Source organism: Artemia franciscana, chromosome 2 (genome assembly GCF_032884065.1).
Source record: "Artemia franciscana chromosome 2, ASM3288406v1, whole genome shotgun sequence".
Classification (NCBI taxonomy): Eukaryota; Metazoa; Arthropoda; class Branchiopoda; order Anostraca; family Artemiidae; genus Artemia; species Artemia franciscana.
In genome coordinates, this window is record NC_088864.1 from 3,353,275 (window position 1) to 3,376,004 (window position 22,730).

The 22,730-nt window shown below is 35.9% G+C and overlaps 1 protein-coding gene across 1 annotated transcript in view; it reads right to left on the minus strand.

The window, feature by feature from the left end:
- Positions 1–22,730, minus strand: part of LOC136036161 (E3 ubiquitin-protein ligase UHRF1-like) — a 178,392-nt gene that overhangs the window by 153,823 nt on the left and 1,839 nt on the right. The window contains exons 2-4 of the mRNA XM_065718225.1: positions 17,300–18,028; positions 15,784–15,983; positions 8,694–8,846 (exon numbers count right to left, since the gene is read on the minus strand). Of these exons, the coding sequence (XP_065574297.1) occupies positions 8,694–8,846; positions 15,784–15,983; positions 17,300–18,028 (1,082 nt within the window). The remainder of the gene's footprint in view (positions 1–8,693; positions 8,847–15,783; positions 15,984–17,299; positions 18,029–22,730) is intronic.

Genomic DNA, 22,730 nt, shown 5'->3' on the forward strand with positions numbered 1-22,730 from the left:
GGTAGCAATAAGAATTTTGGAGTTCCTCAATGGGAGTGCTAGTTTGTTGCACACTGCCCCAGGGTTGTAAGATGCACATGCCTTTAAAAAGCAACGCCGCACAATGGACCCCCTCCCCCCCTCCCCCATCAGCGTACGGCGTTAGAATATAAAAAAAGTAAACATTAATATGAACTTGGTTATTTAACGGTTTAAGACACTTAAAAATGACTATTTTCATAGTCGAAAATTCTAGGTATGACCTAGTTGAAAACAGATGTTTATGAAAAATAAACTATCAACTAAAGATTAATCTAAATAAAGAATTTCCCCTATAACTTAAAACAGAAGATAATTTATTAAAAATTAATAAGCAAAGCAACATTCATAAAAAAAATGTTCCTTGTTGCCCCTGACCCTTTCAGAGTATATCAAGCACTGACAACTGGTAAAATGAAGTAAAACCAACTTGGAAGTGGTAAAATACAATAAAGCTTAAAAATCTGATTCAGTTACATTCAAGCTCATTGAGATTTCAGAGATTTACACCTTGACTTTTTCTCAATTATATAAAAAAGAAATTTCCAAAAAGTCGAAAGAAAAACACAAAAAAGGCAAAAAGGCAAACAAACACAAAGTATATATTTTTTTTTAATTTAAGTTAGATTCAATTTTCGACGGATCCGTAAAAAAGGAGCCGACGAACCGTCAAGATACCTGAAGAAACGACAGAAATCTGGCAAAAATAGTTCAGGAATCAGAACTAATGCCATTCATTATTTGCTGCGAACGATTCAAATCCTGAATACAATTTGAGAGACTGAGAGTAAATTTTTATGAAAGTTCGAACAATTTATAGTTTCTGTTCTTTTTAAGTCTAACTTAATTATTTAATGTAATTTCTTTTGGGTTTTAAATATTTATCGATATTAATCTATGTTCCAACAACCGATTTCCATGGCATTAAGAAGTATTGGCTGTGATTTTGCTTGAGTACCTTCTACATGAATAGAACAATCTCCTTTTTTATTAGCAGTCGTAGGAGCGTCCATTATTTTTGGGCTTCTTTTTGGACTACATACATTTTCCTATATTGTTTGTTTTTCAATTCTTCCATCTGTTTTTTTTTTTTTTTATTTCATCTGCAGTACACTTTGACTCGAATGATATTCTGCTGGATTGGTCACTCATAGTCACTTTTTTGGAAGAGTCTCCTTGTTTTTGCAAAGATTATACCCAATTTGAGATCAGCAGGTTTCGAATTTTGTATGATTTGTAGATAATATACACCTTCAATTTCCGACTGAGATAAATTTTTCAGGTAAGTCAGATCATGAATAGGACAATCCCCTTTTTTACTACCAGTCGTAGGAGCGTCTATTTTTTTTATGGCTTCTTTTTGGACTCTTTCCATGTATCGCTAGTTTTTTCGTTTCCATCTAGAACATACTTTAACTGGGATGATGCTCTCTTTGAGTGGCCACTCGTAATTGCAACTTTGGAAGTCTCTTCGTTTTTGGAAGGACTTTAGCCATTTGAGATCAGCACGCTCTAAACTCCGCGTCGTTTGACAATTCCTTTGTTTGCCAATTCCTTGTTTGTCTAATTAGAAGTCTTTTTACTGCGTCTCCTTTTCTTCTTTTCCCTGCATTTCCCTTCCTTCTTTTCATTCCGTTTCCTTTTCTTCTTTTCCTGCGTTTCCTTTTCTTTCTTCCCTTGGGTTTCCGTTTCTTCTTTTCCTAGCGTTTTCTTTTCTTCTTTTCCTTGCGTTTCCTTTTCATTTTTTCCTGCGTTTTCTTTTGTTCTTTTCCTTGCGTTTCCTTTTCTCCTTTTCCTGCGTTTCCTTTTCTTTCTTTCCTTGGGTTGCTGTTTCTTCTTTTCCTTAAATTTTCTTTTTTTCTTTTCCTTGCGTTTCCTTTTCTTCTTTTCCTGCGTTTCCTTTTCTTCTTTTCCTGCGTTTCCTTTTCTTCTTTTCCTGTGTTTCCTAGTCTTCTTTTCCTTGCGTTTGTAGTAGAAGTAGACAGGTTTAATAACAAAAATTTGGCAGCTATCGCTGATTTGCGTTTCTTTACAGCACATTCAAAATCAAACTATAAACATTAACTCTTATTGAACATATCGACAAAAACCGGTTAACGGGAACTAACTTATCTTGCTTTCTCGTTCTTGATGATAGAGGTTGTTGATCAGGTAGAATGTCACGGTGCTGAGATTTAGAAAGCAAGAACTTTCCAAAAGTAATTATCAGAGTTTCGTACCGGTTTTCGAGTGACGGCAATCCTAGCACTTACAAAGCTTTTTCGCAAGGGATGTCACGGCAGCCCAAAATGATCGATACCGGTTACTTCTGAACCGATTCAAGGTCCTGACAAAGACACACTGTTCTAAGTGCTGAGGGCACCAAAACGGGGCACACATATTCGAGAATGCGGCGGATGTACGTTAGGTATGCATACTCGGCATGCGCACTGAGCCTACACGTACCATTTAAAGTCCGTAGACTAGCTTTTGCACTTTTAACCACGCTTTCGATATGTGTGACAAAGCTGAAGTCATTGGAGAAAGTAACTTCGAGGATCTTGATACTGTTTGTGAGAGGGAATGGAACATTTGGCTCCATAACATCGCTTTTTAGCGGGTTAAAGCGTACTATCTTCGACTTGTTCCAATTTATCTTAAGATCTAGCTCCGGGCACTCTTGTGAAAACACTGAAAAAAATTTGAACTGAATTGTAGCGTCACAACTCCGTTTTGTACTAAGTATTTCAGGATAAATGACAGGTCGTCCACGAACTTGTAGCTGTCGCCATAGTCAGCTATGAGGAAGTTAATTACAGACAAGAATACAATAGCCACCAGCTTAGTGCCTTGAGGGGCTCCACAGGATAAGGAACATTCGGAATTACTATCACCTTCGAAGACAGCAAACACACGCTGCATCCTGTGACTGAGAAGTCAAACACGAGCGGAAGTCTTTTTCTTAGGCCCCGTTAGCTTGAGATTAAGGGCAGCTACAATGTGATTGATTAAATCGAAGGCCTTTCGGAAGTTTATGGCACCAAGGTCGACAAAACTGTGACCCTTTTCGGCCCACTTGAGGAGACTATCGTACATCCACATTAGGTACACTGAGGTATTACAGTCTTTCAGTCCGCTATATTGTCTCTATAGATAGACAGATTCTATAGATAGGTCGATAGATTCCTTGATTTGATCCAGTAAGACCCTCATGATAAAGGTCTCGGCCACTTTTGTCAGGCATGGTGTTTGCAAAATAGGTCTAAGTTTGTCACAGCTCTTGTTAGTAACCTTCAAAATTACTCTAACGTAAGCTTTCTTCCAAACGGCTGGAAAGATCCCCATATGAAAGCACAGGTTTATTAGCAGTGAGAGTAGTTTCGCAATGAAAGGGACCTATTCTAAAATCAGATTGGGTGGAAGTTCGTCTGGATAAGTAGAACTGTTTATTTTCACCTTTATCAGGGTCTTATACGTTGTCCTCTCATCGAAAACAACTTCACCTTCATCTGCGCAGGAGTCAAGTATTTCAGACTTCTGGGCTTGTATGGGAGAAGGAAATGAGGCCCAGATACGGGTGAAATATTGATTAGCCTCATCAGCTGTTTGAGAGTTCCGTCAGGGTGGCTTATTTTTATGCTGTTTTGAATGGACTTGCTTGACCACTTTGTGCCATTTCCTGGGATCAGTGTGCCTAAGACTGTCCGAAAAATTATCACGCCATAATCTTTCTTCGTACTTCTCGTGAGAGAGGTAATGTGATTTCGCAATTTTTTCGCGTTTTGCAAATCTCCTTCTTGGAAAAGTTTGCACATCTTTTGGATTAGTTTCTTGATTTGAGGGGTTATCCATGGTTTATCACTTTCACATCTAGTGAAAGTCTTTTCAGAAAAGAACTCAAGGTATTTGGCGTGGAGAACTTTGATGAACAGTTAGTATTTTTTGTCGAGGCTTCCGTCTCCATAGACCTCTGGAAAAGGGTAGCTATCCATCGACCATAGGTGCTAATTGCCGAATCGGTAAGCGGCTTAATTTTAGGCTTGGGTATTGAAGCGGTAGCTGACCAGAGCACAACGTAGTGATCAGAATTGGCAAGCGGCCCAAGGAATTCAGGGATTTGGTAGCATGTCTCACAGTTGGTCAGGATTAAATCAAGTATGCTGCCGGATTCATGTGTTGGGGAATTTACAACCTGCTCGAGAGAAAGGAGCGGTTCTAGCCAGCTTTTCTTGGTTTGGTTAAAGTCCCCAGTTAGAACAATAGCAGGGTAAACTGCATGTACAGGTTGATTTTCATTTCTTTCTTTCTCTCTAAGTTTCTTTCTTTGATCTTATGACACCATTCCAGCTGTTCTCTACTGCCTTGTTAATCTAGAGACCTTTTTTTCTGTCTTGCGATTGTTAATCAATGAGCTATTTTAGAATTTTTATTTGATGGGGACTTTGTCCTATTTGTGGCAGAATCGTAATTTGGTGCCGCAAATGGCAGAATATACCATTTTTCTGTGACATAGGTGGTGAGTCAAGACAGTCGCATGATGGAATGACGTCATAGAGATTATTAGACGTAACACATGCGAGAAATAGTTTTTTTTGAAAAATCGCATCTTACTCCAACAAAATCACTTTTGATCACTGAAAAGGGCACTAGAACTTTCGATTTCCATTCGAATGAGCCCTCTACAAATCTTCTTGGACTAGTGTTTCTATACGATCACCCCTGGGAAAAAAACAAATAAATACATATCCATGATCATCCTCCTGGTAGAAAATACAAAATACTACGTTTTTGCAGACAGGAGCTTGAAACCTCTTCAGTAGGATTCTGTGATATGCTGAATCTGGTGTTGTTCTTTTGCATTAAAATCGCTTGACTTTTCAGGGTTGTTTTCCCATTATCAGAAACCAGACAAATTTTATCAGACTTGTTAATTTTAATGTTTAAAACTAAATTTAAAGCATTTTATATATTTGGAATTGGCATAAAACCCCAATTCTTTTGATGTATCAATTGTTATCAAAATTCAAATTTTTAGATTTTCGCTAAATATTGGGCCGAATCGCTCCTTATTTACAGTTACCAGTCTTTGCCATTCCTCGTTAATAGTTTGACCAGGAGTTTTTTTAATAAAAAGGATGGCATAAGCCCCATATCTCCTGAGGCAATGCCTTAAATTATGTATTTTTTTTCGATCGTTTGCCGGTGTTGTATGGTGTGATTAATGAAACACATGTGAAAGATCTACTTTTTTTTAAATTATATATCACACACAGGAAAAACCATTCATTTTTTTCTTAGTTGGAGTCTAGCAAAGAACAAACCAAAGAGGGTACATGAGGGGACTCCGAAGGGAGTATATAAAGATGAAATTTTTTGTCGAAAATTATATTTTACTGGTGGATAGAGCTTACAGAATTTGTTCTCAGGAGTTTTTAGATTCTGAATTGTTGTATCTGAGGGATATTTTATTTTGTAATAGTTACCCGATTAAATTCATTGATAAAACAATAAAAAATAGACGCATTAAAGACAACAATAGGGTTATTGAGGTTTCACAGTGTACAGAATTAAACATGCCGAAAAGGTTCATTTCTTTGCCTTATGTACCTACTTTGGGGGAGATGCTTAAACGAACTTTAGGTAAACATAACACTGATACTTGTTTCCAATCAGTGAGACCATTAGGTAGTTTTCTTAATTCTGGGCAAGATTTAACCCAGGGAGATTTAGTTAGTGGGATGTATAGAATTCCTTGTTCTTGTGGAAAGTTTTATATTGGTAGAACTCACTAACAATTTATTGAAAGATTTATTGAGCATCGCAACTCAATAGAAAAAACCCTACAATTAAGAAAGCCTCCTGAAACTTTTGTTTCGGCTCTGGCTGAACATACATTCTTTCATCCTGAATATTTTATACAATTTGATGAGGCTACAGCTATTTCAAAAGATAAAGCTTTTTCTCAGTGGGCAAGGGAGGCTATAGAAATTAAAAAACATATATTTGCTAATCTTCCAATAAATAGAGACACGGGGAATTTAAATACTGACCCAACTTATGATAGTCTTTTGAAAAATGAACCAATAGTCAATAAGGGAATTAAAATTTTTACATAATCACCAGGGGACTAGATTACCTACTAGACCAAAAAGAGTTGCTTCAATAATAGCTAACAAGAGGATTATTCCGCAACAGAATAATTAACTAAGTTTCAATTTTCATAATTTTTCCTCAGTTGCTTTGATGTTCTCATTGAAGTAACTCTAATAGTTTCTTTTCCCTACGTGGATCAGTAGCGACAATTGTATTTATTACTATTGGTGGTGGTTTTATTTGTTTTTTCTTTTTATCTTGTGCTGAGGACGCCTAGTTTGGATACAGGCGAAATATCCGCGTTATTTTAGTCTTTCCTCTCTACTGGCCGCAGTCTCCTTTGAGGTTTTTTTTGTGGAGTTTTATCTCTCTTTGTTGTTTATTGTTCCAGTACCCTGCTAGCAGTGAAAAAAAAAGGGAAAAAAAAGTACACATCAGTTCATATGAAAAAAAAGTCATTTTCTTTCTTGTTCAAGCCAGGGGACAGTAAAGTCATGAGCGTTCATGATGACCGCTCTTTCATCAATCTAGCCCCAATTTTTAGGGGCTTCAGACATATCCAAAATTCCCATAGATTAGTTTTCAAAGAAACATTTTACTATCAAGACTAATCGAGATGAAAGTTACAATTCTTGTATCAGCTACAAACGAAAACTTTTTTTTAGTAGTCGGTTTTCCTAAAGCGACCATGATTTCGGCAACAACATAATAACTGTGGCCAAAGTAATTTCTTCAAGAGTATCCAATTTGTTTTTAAGGTTGCTTAACTGTTTTTAAGGTTGTCAAGGTTTTCTGTAAGATTGTCAAGGTTTCTGTAAGGTTGTCAAGGTTGTTCAAGGTGTTGTTTTCAAGGTTGCTTATTTTCATGATTGCAACCCCAGATATGCTTTACCAGAGTTTTTTATGCCACGTGTTAGTACGAATGGAATTAGTATGTAAATATGGGTGGATAGTATGGTTTTAGAGGAAAGCTTGGGAGAAATTTGAAAAAGAAACAGCTTTGGTAATTAAAACAGACACGTCTTGCCCCACTTATTTATGCACAAGTACCATCCTTAAGGGAAGGGGGAGCACTTAGGGCTTATTTTAGGGAGTCTCCGTGTCGCACCTGCATCTAAGTTTGTCTCAAATATTTGAATTATGGCCGTTTCACAGTATATCTTTCACAGAAATTCCCCAGCTCTGACAGATCGTGTATAAAGTATAAAGAATAAAGTAAACGCTCCTGTTCATAATCATCCAACTTCTCCTCCATAGTAGCTACCCGAAGCTCTAATGTCTCAATATGGCTTTTCAGAGTGGAGAACAATTTTTCAATTTTCTCAAATTTTCCGTTGAATTCCAGCGTGATCAAATCACATATTTCCGAAGTGTGCTAGTTCGTACTAGCATCCTTAAGGGAAGGGGGAGCACTTTGGGCTAATTTTAGGGAGTCTCCGTGTTGCACCAGCATCTAAGTTTGTCCGAAATATTTGGAGTATGGCGTTTCACAGCATATCTTTCACAAAAATTCCCTCTGACAGATTTTGCAGACAATTTACATCCCATCCCATGGGTGTAGACATATGCTTAACTTAAACATTACTTTGTTACATTTATTTAACAATGGTTATTAGAGATATTTGCCCAATTACATTTTATGTAGGCTAGCTCGCTTTGGATAGTCCAAATAGACAAAGAACGAGTTAGATCAAAATGTCCCTATCAGGCCAAGGTTTACCACTTAATAGCCAGTAGAACTACAATTCAGGCGTTTTGCGAAGCGGAAAGAAATAACAATTTTTGTGGAATCTATATTCTATCAATAGTGATAATAAAAAAAGACGCTATAAGTTGCCAGAGGGGGGGAGGTGAGAACTGCAATATTCTGGGAACGGCCTTGGGAATAAAGTCGAAATTTCTAAGAAATTGTTGAGGGAGGGGGGTGAGTAACCCTCAAATTTGAACTGTGGATAGAGTGCACATGGGAAGTTTCTAAAGATTTGGTCACCAATCTGTTTTAAATTCTCGACACTACATACTTTAAAAGTTTATTTTCAAACAAAATAAGTTTTAACCATTTTCTCTTTTATGGTTATGACGCTCAAAAGCCGAAAATTGCTGAGACTTCCAGGAATTAATATCATTATGTATAAAAATTAATAAGCTATTTAATAAAAATTGAAATTCATAAGCTCTTTTCAATAGTCTTGGTTGTTACGGTGCATTCTCAGCCAATTTCACTTTTCACTATTTTTTTTTCTATAGTGATCCCATCATATAAGGTCTGTGGATTATCAACAGGGGTTCCGGTTGCAAATATTTAATTAATTAATTACGCAAAAAAATTTGAAAGAAAGAACCATTTTGAAAGAAAACCATATCAAACGATAAAACATGCAATAAATGGTGCACTAAAACGCACCATTCAGAGAAAAGAAAAGGAAACAAAAGAAAAAGAAACAGGAAAAAGAAAACAAAAGCAAAGGAAACGGAGAAAAGGATAAAAACAAGAAGAACACTTAATGAATGAACTGAAAAATAAGTCTTAATAATAAGAATTTTAAGAAGTCATTAAGAAGTCTTAATGATAAACTGAGAATACATAAAGGTGAATTAGATACCTGGGATAGGTCCAAAATGATCCGGCTTCACAATTGTGCAGATCTTCTGTCGTCCAGCAGTAGCAAAGCCTTGACCCCAGTCCCGGTTGCTTTTCTTCTCATTTTTCTTGGATGCCAAGTTTCTTTTACGGCTTTCTTTTACCTTGTCACCCGCTAAAAAAAAATACTAAGAATTCAGCTTTTGCACAAGAAAATTGATTCCAAAAAAACTATCAAGAGTCCTTATATCGAAAACTATATGTTACTGCATTTATTTTATTTTATTTCTTTTTTCTATCTCTATCAGAAAAAATACATCAGTTAAATTTGATTTAGATTTTTAAACAGATTCGTGGTACAAAAGAAGAGAAAAAAGGGAGAACAACTATTTAGCGCTTTTAAAATATTATTACAGTAAAATCTGAACTTTTCTACAAAACCTAATGAGTAAAAAAAGCATAGATTTATAGGCCACTTTTCTTCCACTATTTTTCTGTGTAAAGAAAGAACATGAAAATATTAATCGTGGTACAAAAGAAGAGCCAAGAGCTCATATGGCACTTCTGACGAGGTCGGAAGAGCCAAGAGCTCATATGGTATAAGCTCTAAAATGAAAATCAGAGGCTTAATGTTCGGGATTTAAAATAAGAGCTCTGAGTCACGAGATCCTTCTAAATATCAAAATTCATTAAGATCCGATCACCCACTCGTTTTTTCTACCTCATTTTTTTCTAATTTTCCCTCTCCCTTCAGCCCCTCAGATGGTCGAATCGGGGAAGACGACTTTATCAAGTCGATTTGTGCAGCTCTCTGATACACCTACCTATTTTCATCGTCATAGCACGCCCAGAAGCACCAAACTCACCGAAGCACTCAACCCCACCCCCTAACTCCTCCAAAGGGAGCGGATCCAGTCCGGTTATGTCTACGACATTTATAAACGTTTTCCAAAATTTCCAGTTTCCCCCTCCAACCCTCCCCAATGTCAACAGATCTGGTCGGAATTTGAAATAAGAGCTCTGAGACATGAGTTTCTTTTAAATATCAAATTTCATTAAGATTCGGTCACCCGTTCTTAAGTTAAAAATACCTCAATTTTTCTAAGTTTTCCAAATTAACAACCCCCAGCTCCCCCAAAGAGAATGGATCCGTTCCACTTATGTCAATTTCGTATCTATAACTTGTGCTTATTCTTCCCATCAAGTTTCATCCCGATCTCTCCACTCCAAGCGTTTTCCAAGATTTTTGCCCCCCCCCAATGACACTGGATCCAGTCGGGATTTAAAATAAGAGATCTGAGTTACGAGGTCATTCTAAATATGAAATTTCATTAAGATCCGATCATTCCTTCGTAAGTTAAAATTACCTGATTTTTTCTAATTTTTTGAATTAACCCCCCCCCCCCCAACTCCCCCAAAGAGATAGGATCCGTTCCGGTTATGTCAATCACATATCTAGGACTTGTGCTTATTTTTCCCACCAAGTTTCATCCCGATCCCTCCATTCTAAGCGTTTTCCAAGATTTTAGGTTACACCCCAACTCCCCCCTATGTAACCGGATCCAGACGGGATTTCAAATAAGAGCTCTGAGACACGATATCATTCCAAACATCAAATTTCATTAAGATAATCACTCCTTCGTAAGTTAAAAATAACTCATTTTTTCTATTTTTTCAGAATTACCCCCCCCCCCCTAAATCCCCTAAAGAGAGCGGATCCGGTCTAGTTATGTCAATCATATATCTAGGACTTGTGTTTATCTTTTCCACCAAGTTTCATTCCGATCCCTCCACTCTAAGCGTTTTCCAAGATTTTACTCCACACACACCCCCCCAACTCCCCCCAAAGTCACCAGGTCCGGTCAGGACTTAAAATAAGAGCTCTGAGACAAGATATCCTTCCAAACATCAAATTTCATTGAGATCCGATCACTCCTTCGTAAGTTAAAAATAACCCATTTTTCTAATTTTTCAGAATTAACCACCACCACCCAACTCCCCCAAAGAGAGCGGATCCGTTTCAGTTATATCAATCGCGTATCTAGGACTTAAGCTTATTTTTCCCACCAAGTTTCATCCCGATCCCTCCACTATAAGTGTTTGCCAAGATTTTAGGTCCCCCCCCCCAACTGAGACACGATATCCTTCCAAACACCAAATTTCATTAAGATCCGATCACCCGTTTGTAAGTTAAAAATACCTCATTTTTTCTAATTTTTCCGATTTAACAGCCCCCCCCCCCCAGATGGTCAAATCGGGAAAAAGAATATTTTTAATTTAATCTGGTCCGATCCCTGATACGCTTGCCAAATTTCATCGTCCTAGCTTACCTGGAAGTGCCTAAAGTAGCAAAACCGGGACAGACCGACAGAATTCGCGATCGCTATATGTCACTTGGTTAATACCAAGTGCCATAAAAATGAGGAAGAAATAATTAGTGCTTTTTAAACATTATTACAATATAATCTTAACTTTCCTACAACCCCCCCCTAAAAAAACAGAGCATAGATTAATGGGTCACTTTTTCCCACTGTTTTTCTGTGTAAAGAAAGGACAAGACGATTTTATTCGTGTTACAAAAGAAGAGAAAAAAGAAAGAACAAATAATTAGTGCTTTTAGAATATTATTACAATAAAATCCAAATTTTTCTACAAAACCCAAAATGTAAAAAAAAAACAGAGCATAGATTTATGGGCCACTTTTTCTCTCACTGTTTTTCTGTGTAAAGAAAGAACATTGTGACTTTATTCGTGGTAAAAAAAGAAGAGAAAAAGGAGGAACAAATAATTATTTTCTTATTGTTTTAAAAAGTTGAGCTGTGAGAAAGAGTCAAAATTTAGCGTAAAGAGCGAGGCGCTTAGGAGGGGACAACCCCTCTCATATACGGAATAATTTCTGTTCGTTTTAACTTTTAATGTCACTTCTTACTTGCAGTTAAAAAAACTTGCTTTTTTTTATTTAATCTGTTTAAAGGAAGGACATCACGATTTTATTCGTGGCACAAAAGAAGAGAAAAAAAGGAGGAACAAATAATTAGTGCTTTTAGAATATTATTACAATAAAATCTGAACATTTTTACAAAGCTCAAAAACAGTAAAAAAAAAAATAATAACAGAGCATAGATTTATGGGTCACTTTTTCTTCCACTGTTTTTCTGTGTAAAGAAAGGACATGACGACTTTATTCGTGGTACAAAAGAAGAGAAAAAGAGGGAGGAAAAATAATTAGTGCTTTTAGAGTACTATTACAATAAAATCCGAACTTTTTACAAAGCCCAAAAAGAGTAAAAAAAAAACAAAAAAAAAAAAACAGAGCATAGATTTTTAGGTCACTTTTTCTTCCACTCTTTTTCTGTGTAAAGAAAGGAAATCACGATTTTATTTGCGGTAAAATAAGATGAGAAAAAGAGGGAGAACAAATAATTAGTGCTTTTAAAATATTATTACAATAGAATCTGAACTTTTTTACAAAGCCCAACAAGAATAAAAAAAAACAAGTGCTAAGAGCTCATATGGCACTTGTGACGTGGCCAGAAGAGCCAAGAGGTCATATGGTATGAGCTCTAGCAAAATTCTAAGAATCAATAGATTGATTTTAAAGGAAAATCAGAAGCTTAATGCCGGTCGGGATTTAGAATAAGAGCTCCGAGTCACGAGGTCCTTCTAAATATCAAAATTCATTACTCGTAAGTTAAAAATACCTCATTTTTTTTAATTTTCCCTCTCCCTTTACCCCCCCCCCAATGGTCGAATCGGGGAAAACGACTTTATCAAGTCAATTTGTTCAGCTCCCTGACACGCCTACCAATTTTCATCATCCTAGCACGTCCAGAAGCACCAAACTCGCCAAAGCACTGAACCCCACCCCCTAACTCCCACAAAGAGAGCGAATCCAGTCCGCTTACGTCAGTCACTTATCTACGACACTTGTTTGTTCTACCCACCAAGTTTCATCCCGATCTCTCCACTCTAAGCTTTTTCCAAGATTTCCAGGTTCCCCCTCCGACTCCCTCCAATGTCAACAGATCTGGTCGGGATTTGAAATAAGAGCTCTGAGACATGAGTTCCTTCTAAATATCAAATTTCATTAAGATCCGGTCACCCATTCTTAAGTTAAATATACCTCAATGTTTCTATTTTTCCAAATTAACACCCCCCCCCCAGCTCCCCCAAAGAGAACGGATCCGTTCCAATTATTTCAATCACGTATCTATAGCTTGGGCTTATTCTTCCCATTAAGTTTCATCCCGATCCCTCCACTCTAAGCGTTTTCCAAGATTTCCAGTTTACAAGATTTCTGTTTTCCCCCTCCCCCCGGATCCGATTCGAATTAAAAATGGAGCATCTGAGACATGAGATCCTTCTATGTATCAAGTTTCATTAAGATCCAATCACCCATTTGTAATACCTCAATTTTCACGTCTTCCAAGAATTCCGGTTTCCCCCTCCAACTCCCCCCAATGTCACCGGATCTGGTCGGGATTTAAAATGAGAGCTTTTAAGCACAATATCCTTATATACATCAAATTTCATTAAGATCTGATCACCTGTTCGTGAGTTACAAATACCTCATTTTTTCTAATTTTTCGGAATTACTCCCCCCGACCAACTCCACCAAAGAGAGCGGATCTGGTCCGGTTATGTCAATCACGTATCTTGGACTTGTGCTTATTCTTCCCACCAAGTTTCATCCTGATCTCTCCACTTTAAGCCTTTTCCAAGATTTCCGGTCCCCCCCCCAACGAAAGGACGACGATTTTATTCATGGTACAAAAGAAAAAAAAGGTGGAACAAATAATTAGTGCTTTTAGAATATTATTATAATAAAATCTTTTTCACTTTTTCTTCCATTGTTTTTTTGTGTAAAGAAAGGACATGAGGATTTTATTCATGGTACAAAAGAAGAGAAAAAAGGGAGGAACAAATAATTAGTGTTTTCAGATTATTAGTACAATAAAATCTGAACTTTTTTTATAATGCCCAAAAAGATTAAAAAAAAAAAAAAAACAGAGTATAGATTTATAGGTTACTTGAATGATTCTACAAGGTTTATGTACTGATTTAGTGTAAATTTTTTTGTTTAGTCAATATAAAATATCACTAGAAATAGTAATAAACGACTAGGGGCAGCAACCCTAAGTGTGGACACTTCAAGATCTGTAGGAACATATGCTAAATGTTTTCCATACCAACGATTTAAGGGTAGTTTTTGGAAACAGTTAAACAAAGGAATGTCAAACAATAATCTCAACTAAATAAAATTCGTACCATTTCCCAGGGATAAAATGAAAGAGAAATTAAGGTTTTTGGGTCCTGTTTCACAGATGATGGGTTGTCATATATCGTACTTGTGGCAACTCAACTGAGACACAGCAAAAAGTAGGACATCATCAAATGGAATGGGAAGAGGTTACAAAGCAAAACTGAATGGAAGTAGAAAATTTACAGGATGAAATGAAGAGCTAGTCTCTGAAAAAATAAGGTGGAGGAGGAGTAAGTATAACCATGTAGGTCAAAGGCAAATTAGAACTACAATCAGTCGTCAGTCGTTGATGAAAAACATGTTACTTATAAAGCTAGGATATGAAAAATAATTTAACAAAAACTTCTTCATATTTTGACCAATAAAAAAGCCTCTGGTACTACCCCCCCCTCTTTTTCCCTAATAAAAACTGGGTCTACGTACGACATAGACCCAGGTGGGTCGTATTTATACCCATAACATAGGTACAAGCAGGTTCACTTTTTAAGGAGTGGGAGGGGGGTCAGAAAATTTTTCAAACAGGGAGGCATAAGACAGGGAGGTATTCGGTCATTAAATTTCAGACGGCGTCGTAGTGACCTTATCAACGTGTTCCGTATTATTAAAGGAACAGATAACCTAGATTTTGATTCATTTTTCAAATACAGTCACTATCACACAGCCCGCCAACACCATTACAAACTGTACCCCCCCCCCGCAAAATCACCTTTCTATTTGAGAGTTTTTGATGTTCAGTTATAAGTTGATTTTTGGTTATGAGTTTTTGTTGGAGTTTATGTGTTTTGAGTCTTGGATATAAGTCTTTGTTGTTTTTCTTTCTAACATATCTTCTTATAATGTTCATAAGTGTTGCTATTGTAACTAGTTAGCTTATTTCTTGTTTTGTGTCTATAGCAACAAGCATTATTGCTTACAGTTTGATGTATTAATAAATAAAATAAATAAATAAAACTGGGGGAAAAATGCATGTTTATGTCACATTGTTTCAATTTTAGTTTGGAGGTATTAAATTTCATTGTGCTTTTTTTTATTTATATTTGGGGGAGATGGTGACTTCGATTTCTAGGATTTAGGTTTATGTCATGCGAAGGGGATTAAGATGCTTCAAAATAGATACACTAGTTTAAACAAGTGAAAACACAAGTGCTTGCAATGTACCTTTAACAATGTCATCATCAGTCTTACAGTCAGGACAGTACCAATCATCTTCAGGTATTTCTTCCAGGGGAGGGTCAAGACAATATATATGAAAAGGATGGTCACACTCATCACAAATAAATAAATGAGACAGGGGGAAAATTGCATGTTTATGTCGCATTGTTTCAATTTTAGTTTGGAGATATTAAATTTCATTTCCTAGAATGTGCTTTTTTTATTTATATTTGGGGGAGATGGTGACTTCGATTTCTAGGATTTAGGTTTATGTCATGCGAAGGGGATTAAGATGCTTCAAAATAGATACACTAGTTTAAACAAGTGAAAACACAAGTGCTCGCAATGTACCTTTAACAATGTCATCATCAATCTTACAGTCAGGACAGTACCAATCATCTTCAGGTATTTCTTCCAGGGGAGGGTCAAGACAATATATATGAAAAGGATGGTCACACTCATCACAAATAAATAAATGAGACAGGGGGAAAATTGCATGTTTATGTCGCATTGTTTCAATTTTAGTTTGGAGATATTAAATTTCATTTCCTAGAATGTGCTTTTTTTTATTTATATTTGGGGGAGATGGTGACTTCTATTTCTAGGATTTAGGTTTATGTCACGCGAAGGGGATTAAGATGCTTCAAAATAGATACACTAGTTTAAACAAGTGAAAACACAAGTGCTTGCAATGTACCTTTAACAATGTCATCATCAGTCTTACAGTCAGGACAGTACCAATCATCTTCAGGTATTTCTTCCAGGGGAGGGTCAAGACAATATATATGAAAAGGATGGTCACACTCATCACACATTACTTGCAGATTTGGGTCTTTCTTCTCCCCACAAACATTGCAGCCACATTCTGTGCACTTCCGACGAGGGTGATCTTCACAACTATGAAAACGAAACGTATGTAGCTAGATAATATGATATTATCTAGCTATAGATAATAGATAATCTAGATAATAATAGATAATAGATAATCTAGCTATAGATAATAGATAATAATATGATATTAAAATCATTAAATTAAAATGGATATATATAGCTTTGCTATAGATGGTAAACCCTATAAAGTGTCAGATGGTTGGCAACTGACAATGGATTGTCTCAATAACAGTCAAAAAGAGGCTTGCCGGAAGCCTGAAACCCTAGGGTACAAAACCGAACGTGGCGACATTTCGTCAATGTCCTGGGGGGAGGGAGTGTGTTACCAATTCAAGTGAAAATGACAATAAAAAAACAACAGCCTTATAGTATCATGAAGGCAAAGGTATACAAAAGAAAATCAATCTGTTTCTGTGGATACTTGAATAATGTAGGCATATCTTAGTTTAGATAAGATTGTTGAAGATGGTAAATTTCAGCTAGAAGGGGGGGGGACAAACTGGGCCTGGGGGCAGTTGTTCCCCTGCCTCAGAGCAAATTACACCCCTGAAAACAGACAAGACTATTATGACTCCAGGTGTACCTTCATTTAAAAATATTTATCTGTCTAAAGCATTTGGCAATGTATTTTTGGTACGTGGCCAAACCCTTTATAGAAATAATTCTCCATTATAGCTTCAGAAGCAAGAATGTCATCTTGGTGATGGAGGCACTTAACAAAACTTGATGGTTTTGAAAATCTCAGAATCTTCATTTTATATTGAAGACATTAAGGGAAATTAAAAGTGTAAAAAACAAACAAAGCCTTTTCCCCTTTTAGCCCAACTCTGTCATCTTGGTTTTGCATGGCCAAGTAACCCCCCTCCCCTCCCCAAGGTTATTCAAAAGGAGGGAGCAACCAGAGCAGGCTGCCCTGAACTCCGCAGACGCGGACTTGTTTTTTTTATGTGTGGGTTAAGAGAGGGCGCTGTAATTAATTTTGCCCTAGGCACCATCAACCCGACGAACAAATACCCCCCACCTATTGAAGGATCTGGTTTGTATGAACCTTGTTTTGAAATATTCATCAAATGCCTTTTTTCTGAGCTGTCCTTAGCAATGTAGCATGTGTCCTTTTCTATGGAAAAAAAAAACATGGGAAAGATGTCACTCTTTAATAAGACTACGCTATTTTACACAGACCTTGACTTGATTATACTATTCTAAATTCCGAAATAATATCTACTTGTAAATTCCAAGTAATTCCATAAGAGAATTTATAAACTGAAACCACTTACCCTAGAAAATGAAGAAACAAAAAGAAAGAAGGAAATGATATTTACTTTTCGCAATGTGCTCCATACTTCCTTTTTTCTTCAGGCCCTTCCTTAAAAAGCTGAACATCCTTATCAGTTCTGGCTGACACTTCTTTGACTTCTTCAATTCTATAAAGTTCATCAACATAAACGATTTTAACATCCATTTTTGCCTCTTTTTCCATTCCAAGCAGAAGTGAAACCTTCAAAACTCGCTTACTTTCATTATAGCTGGATACCACAGAGTCATACCAGAGTCCTCGAGCAGATGGCTTTTCTAAGTTATAATTTACCATCAATCTCATACCAGGTGTAACTTCATCCACTGAAATAATTCTGTGAGCACGTGGCCTGATTTCTGAAAGTTTACACTCAATTGGATCTTCATTGGGGAAACTATCAAGGGATGCCCAATAAAGGAGTCCGTCTTCTTCTTCAGGATTTCCTTTCACAATACATGTTATTTTTGATTCATTCCAAGATGATGTAACAGGATCATGAGCATCAACTAAGTCACCAATTTGAAAATATTTGCTTGTTACTTCTTGTGGTTTTGCCACCTCGCCAATATTTTTCTTTGCTTTACTTTTCACTAGAGTTTCTGGTTTACTGACAGTAGCCTTTTCTGGATTTTTATTTTCATCTTTTCTCACATTAACAGCTCCACAGTCCATAAGAATAATGACATCATTTACATTGACTTTATAATCAAGTAGATTGCAGCCATTTTCAAGCTGCTTTCCAGCAAAAAATAATCTGGAAAGGACAAGATTCAGAATTATAAAGCCATTGGAAATAACAGTAATTGCAAGAGGGGGGATATTCAAACATATAATAATACTAAACAGTCACCAGCAGGTGTGCAAATGTTCCAAAGCCACCAGTAGTAGAATTACAAAAGCTGCTGATATTTAGAAGAAAAACTTGTGTTTTGACAGCATTGCTTTGAGCAAAAGTATTTTATATGCAAAATTCGCAAAAAAAAGTAACAACTATAACTTATTATAGCTTGTAGTTAGAGATATCAATAGTTTTCACATTTTGTTTCAAATAGAATCACAAACAACAATGCAATCTAATTCAGCAGCAACCATAAATATCATACTCCATAATCTAATATGTATCATTTTATCAAAAATACTGTATCATAGTCACTCTAAAACTGCTATGAGAGTATAGTATTCAGTGTATTAAAGGTAAAGGATATGGCATTAGACTTTACAGTCCCTACCGGTAGTGCTGATCTCCATTTCTTGGCCCTTCAGCCAGGAAGTGCATGGGGGCCAACCATCCTGTGCTTTCGCACACCCTTCCTGTTTACCTTCTCCAGATTTCTCCAGGTACCCATTCAGAGCTGGGTCGACTCTGGCTAAGCTTACAGAGTCACGTCACTGACCCTGTCCCAAACTGAACAATTGGGTACTCTGGGGTTCGAATCTGCGTCCTTTCAGACAAAGGATCCCAAATCCAGCGCACCAACCGACTCGGCTAGGACGGTATATTGATAGAGGTGTATTCAGAGTATTAAGTATTCTATATATAACTTGCTGCTGTTACTTCATTGATAGAGGTGTATACTCCAATACTATTGGTATTGTAAAAATAATGCATACCCAACTGCATGCTTGATACTCATTGATCCCTATACTACAACTATAAAAAGCAACATTTGATTTTCTGGGAAAACAATATTGATTGGCAGCCTGGCAGTCACACACATTATGAAGTGGTGATATTAATTTTGCTCTAATCTAATCCCTAAAATAAACAGAGATTTGCTGCTACATTATAGTGTGGCTGTTTTATGCTACTAGTCTTTTACATTCCAGCTTTCCCACTACCTGCTTTAACTGTATAGTTACTTAACATCTTGATAGCTACCAGCACTTCAAAGATTCTTTCAACTGACAAATAAACAGTTTTGGGAGAATTTGGATGTTTATGCAAGATTTTGACAGATATTCAGTTGAAGAGAAGTGGACTAACTAAAAACTTGTCCACAAGGACGAAGGATAACAATGACTTAAAAGCATAACTTCACATATCAACATTGAAGCTCAATAAGCTTTTAGTTTGAATAAGTTTTAAACAGAATCAGCATATGAAGAGATGCATACATCTTGTGAGAAGCGATATTTCAGAACAGATACATCACATGGTAAAAAAAAAATATTGAAAACGAAAACAACACTTTTTTGTTTAGTAGTTACTCTTTTTTAGAGTTTTGGTTCCTGTTGGGTCGAGTTACTTACAGTTCATTACCACTGTTTGATCAATCTTCACAAACACAAATATCAGGTAGCAGAGTAAGAAATATAGACCAGCTGTTTGAAAAAAAAAAGTCTGAAAGTAATATAAAACTTTACAAGAAAACAATCTGGAAATTATAGCTGAATTTTTACTTTTGGCTATAATATACAATTTTTTATGAATCGTGTTTTGAGGTTGCTTTCATTTTAATCAACTATACCCTAAATTCGAATATAATCTGTAGCTTAATTTTGTCTCATTAAGAGGGGGTGGAGAGGAGGGCTGCAAATTTTACAGTAAAAAGATTAAATTTAGGAAAAGTTTTGAATGTAAATCCACTTTTACCACAGTATTTCTTTAATTCCATGGTTTCAATCTCAGGATTAGCCTTCATACAGGGTTCATAATTGCCTCAAGAATTAGAAGTTTTGGAGGTAGGCCTACGTATTTAAAAGAATTTCCAATGCCATAATTTGGCCAGAATATCTATTCTGTAAAATTTCTTTTGCTTACTTAAAAACTTTACTAGACTGTAAAAAGATCCTAGACTGCAGTTGGACCACTCAATCAAGCATGGACGCCTGCCAAAAATATTGCAGAGGGAGGGTACCAGAATAGCAATGGTGAGGGAATGAGGTGGGAATACATTTTGAGATAAAAGATTATATGCAAAAATAAAATTCTCAAAGAAAAAAGAGAAGTACCTAATTTTTACATACCAAATGAAGCAAAATTTAACAAATTTTTAGATGGTGAAGATTCCTGGCAAAAATACCAATTCCTTTAATCTGTACCTATGTATTATACCACCAACTCTCTAGAATTGAAGTTATATTAATGCTAATAAAAAAAAATGATAAAAAAATAATATTTTACAAACAAATCTAGGCCATATAATTGCACATTAGGGGGGGGGAGGAAGAGATGCCACAGCCTAAACTAATTTATCCCCCCCTTAATGTGCGAATATATATCCATAATAAATATAATTATAATGTATTCTGTGACCCACCACTTATTTTTCACTGAGTGTAAGCTAATTGTTTCTTATACAAACTGATAAAATCAGTTTGTTCTCAAGTTTACATAATGTAAACTTGAGTGTTGGCAGTATGATACATAAGCAATCTTTAATCTATTATGCATCCAATTATTATGCATTTTAGATTAATATATTATGCCCAAAACCTAGAGTAAAAGAAAATAAGACTCAAACTAAATTCCAGAAATTAAAAGGAAAAGGTATCATCTTAAAGGGTGCATTTAATTTCCAAGTAAAACAATGGTTATATTTTAAAAGAGCATAAAAAAGGTCTCGAGTGGTATCTTCATCTACTTTATAGCTCGATAATGAAAATATCGCCAAAATTATCACAAAATCCCCTCCCTCCCCCCTCTCTGCATAGGTACCATGCTTTCCCCTTTTTCATTTTATAATAATTTTTCAATCTAACTCTCTTACATTTTCAGACCTTTGAAAATTAAACAGAATAGCAAAAGAAAACAAAACTAAAATTCATGGCCCAGCTGTTTAAAATAACCCTCTTTGCATTGATGCTCCACAAGAGAATCTTTCATGAACTGCTATAGCCTTATACATTTTATGCTTTTACTAGCATAGGAACAAAGTTCAGAAATTCAATTGTCTTTGTCTAGTGTTTAATGTGTAGTAAATAATTGAGACAAAAACTTCAGATAGTAGTGAAAAAATCATGCCATGTTAAGTAAAAGTGATAGTTACTAGGGGTGGATTGTCACTAGTGATAAATCACTAGAGGTGGTAACCCTGAATGAATGGGGATTTTTGGGGAACTGATTTTTTGGAAGACAGATTTTTGAGGAAATCTCCACAAATTTGAGGATAGTGGAAGCACTGGTATTTACCAACAAAATCTACCAGCAAATTTTCTAGGCCATGAAAAATGCAAAGTAGCATTGTTACTATGCTACCCCACTTTTTGCATGGTGGAGCACAACTTGTGTTTTAACAGCTTCCCTTTGAGCAAAAATTATTTTTATATGTAAAAAATAGTATTTTCAGACAAAATCTGCCAACAAATTTGAAAACTGCCAAGTAGTATTGCTACTTTGCTACCTCACTTTTTAAAATGCAGGTCACCAGATTTATTTACTGTATCTTCTTATATTGTATGTATGTATAAATTTATTCTGCATCATAAATGAAAAAATACAACACTGATAAAATTCAGCAGGGTCTATTAAGTGCCACCGCCCTTTTTAGCCCTCAAACATGCCTGGCCAGCAATATATCTCGTAAAATCCAACATTGAAACCAAATGGTCCTGTATATATGTAAACAGAGATGATCCACTCATAAACCATGACATAAATATTGGCTCAATGGTACATGGTTACATATACAGGTTCTTCAACCTTAGTTGCCAGAAGATGCAATTTAAGGTTGTGGATAATAAAAGAAAAAGAAACAAATAACTTCCAGCAAAGACAAACAAAACCAAAACAAAGAAGAACTGACAAGAAAAATGGAAATAAGGGCAATCTTAGACTGGAAAAACACATGGTCATTGAAGGATATTTTAAAGGGTATTTTCATAAGTAACCTGCTTCCAATATCTCTCATTTCTTTTCGGCACTGTAGACAATGGACTAGCAACTCTGTACTGCAAGGATAGGGAACTGTTGTTAGTCTAGAGAGGCACCTACAGCAAAAATGTCCTTTTCTCTGATGATCCATTTTTCTTTTTTGTAATGATGCAAAACCCCCAAACCCTCCGAAAATAAATAAGATATGCAAGCATCAATCTTTGCAAAGGTTGCTAAAAATAAGTATACATTGTTTCTGTCAATATTTTATTTAGCAAAAGAGCTGCAATGCCAAATGGAAAAGTATCAAAATGACACCTTTTTTTTAATTTATGCACACTGGACACACCCTAAAAGGCCATTTGGATTGTGTAAATATTGCTATTGCCTTGACAGTACTTATTTTTTAACTCAGACAGCATATGCTGGATCTTGGAATTATAAACAACAATCCTGATATTGTCTTGACTTAACATTATGAGAAGAAAAGAATCTGCCAGACTTGAAAAGCAAACAAAGCTATTAGGAAGTGTTCCTAGCTAGTAGTTTTTAGTGCTAAATTAAAATCATTCCATTACTGACTAATAGAACTTCCAATTTGGATTTTTTTTTTAGTTTTAGTCAATGACTTCAAAAAATGAAT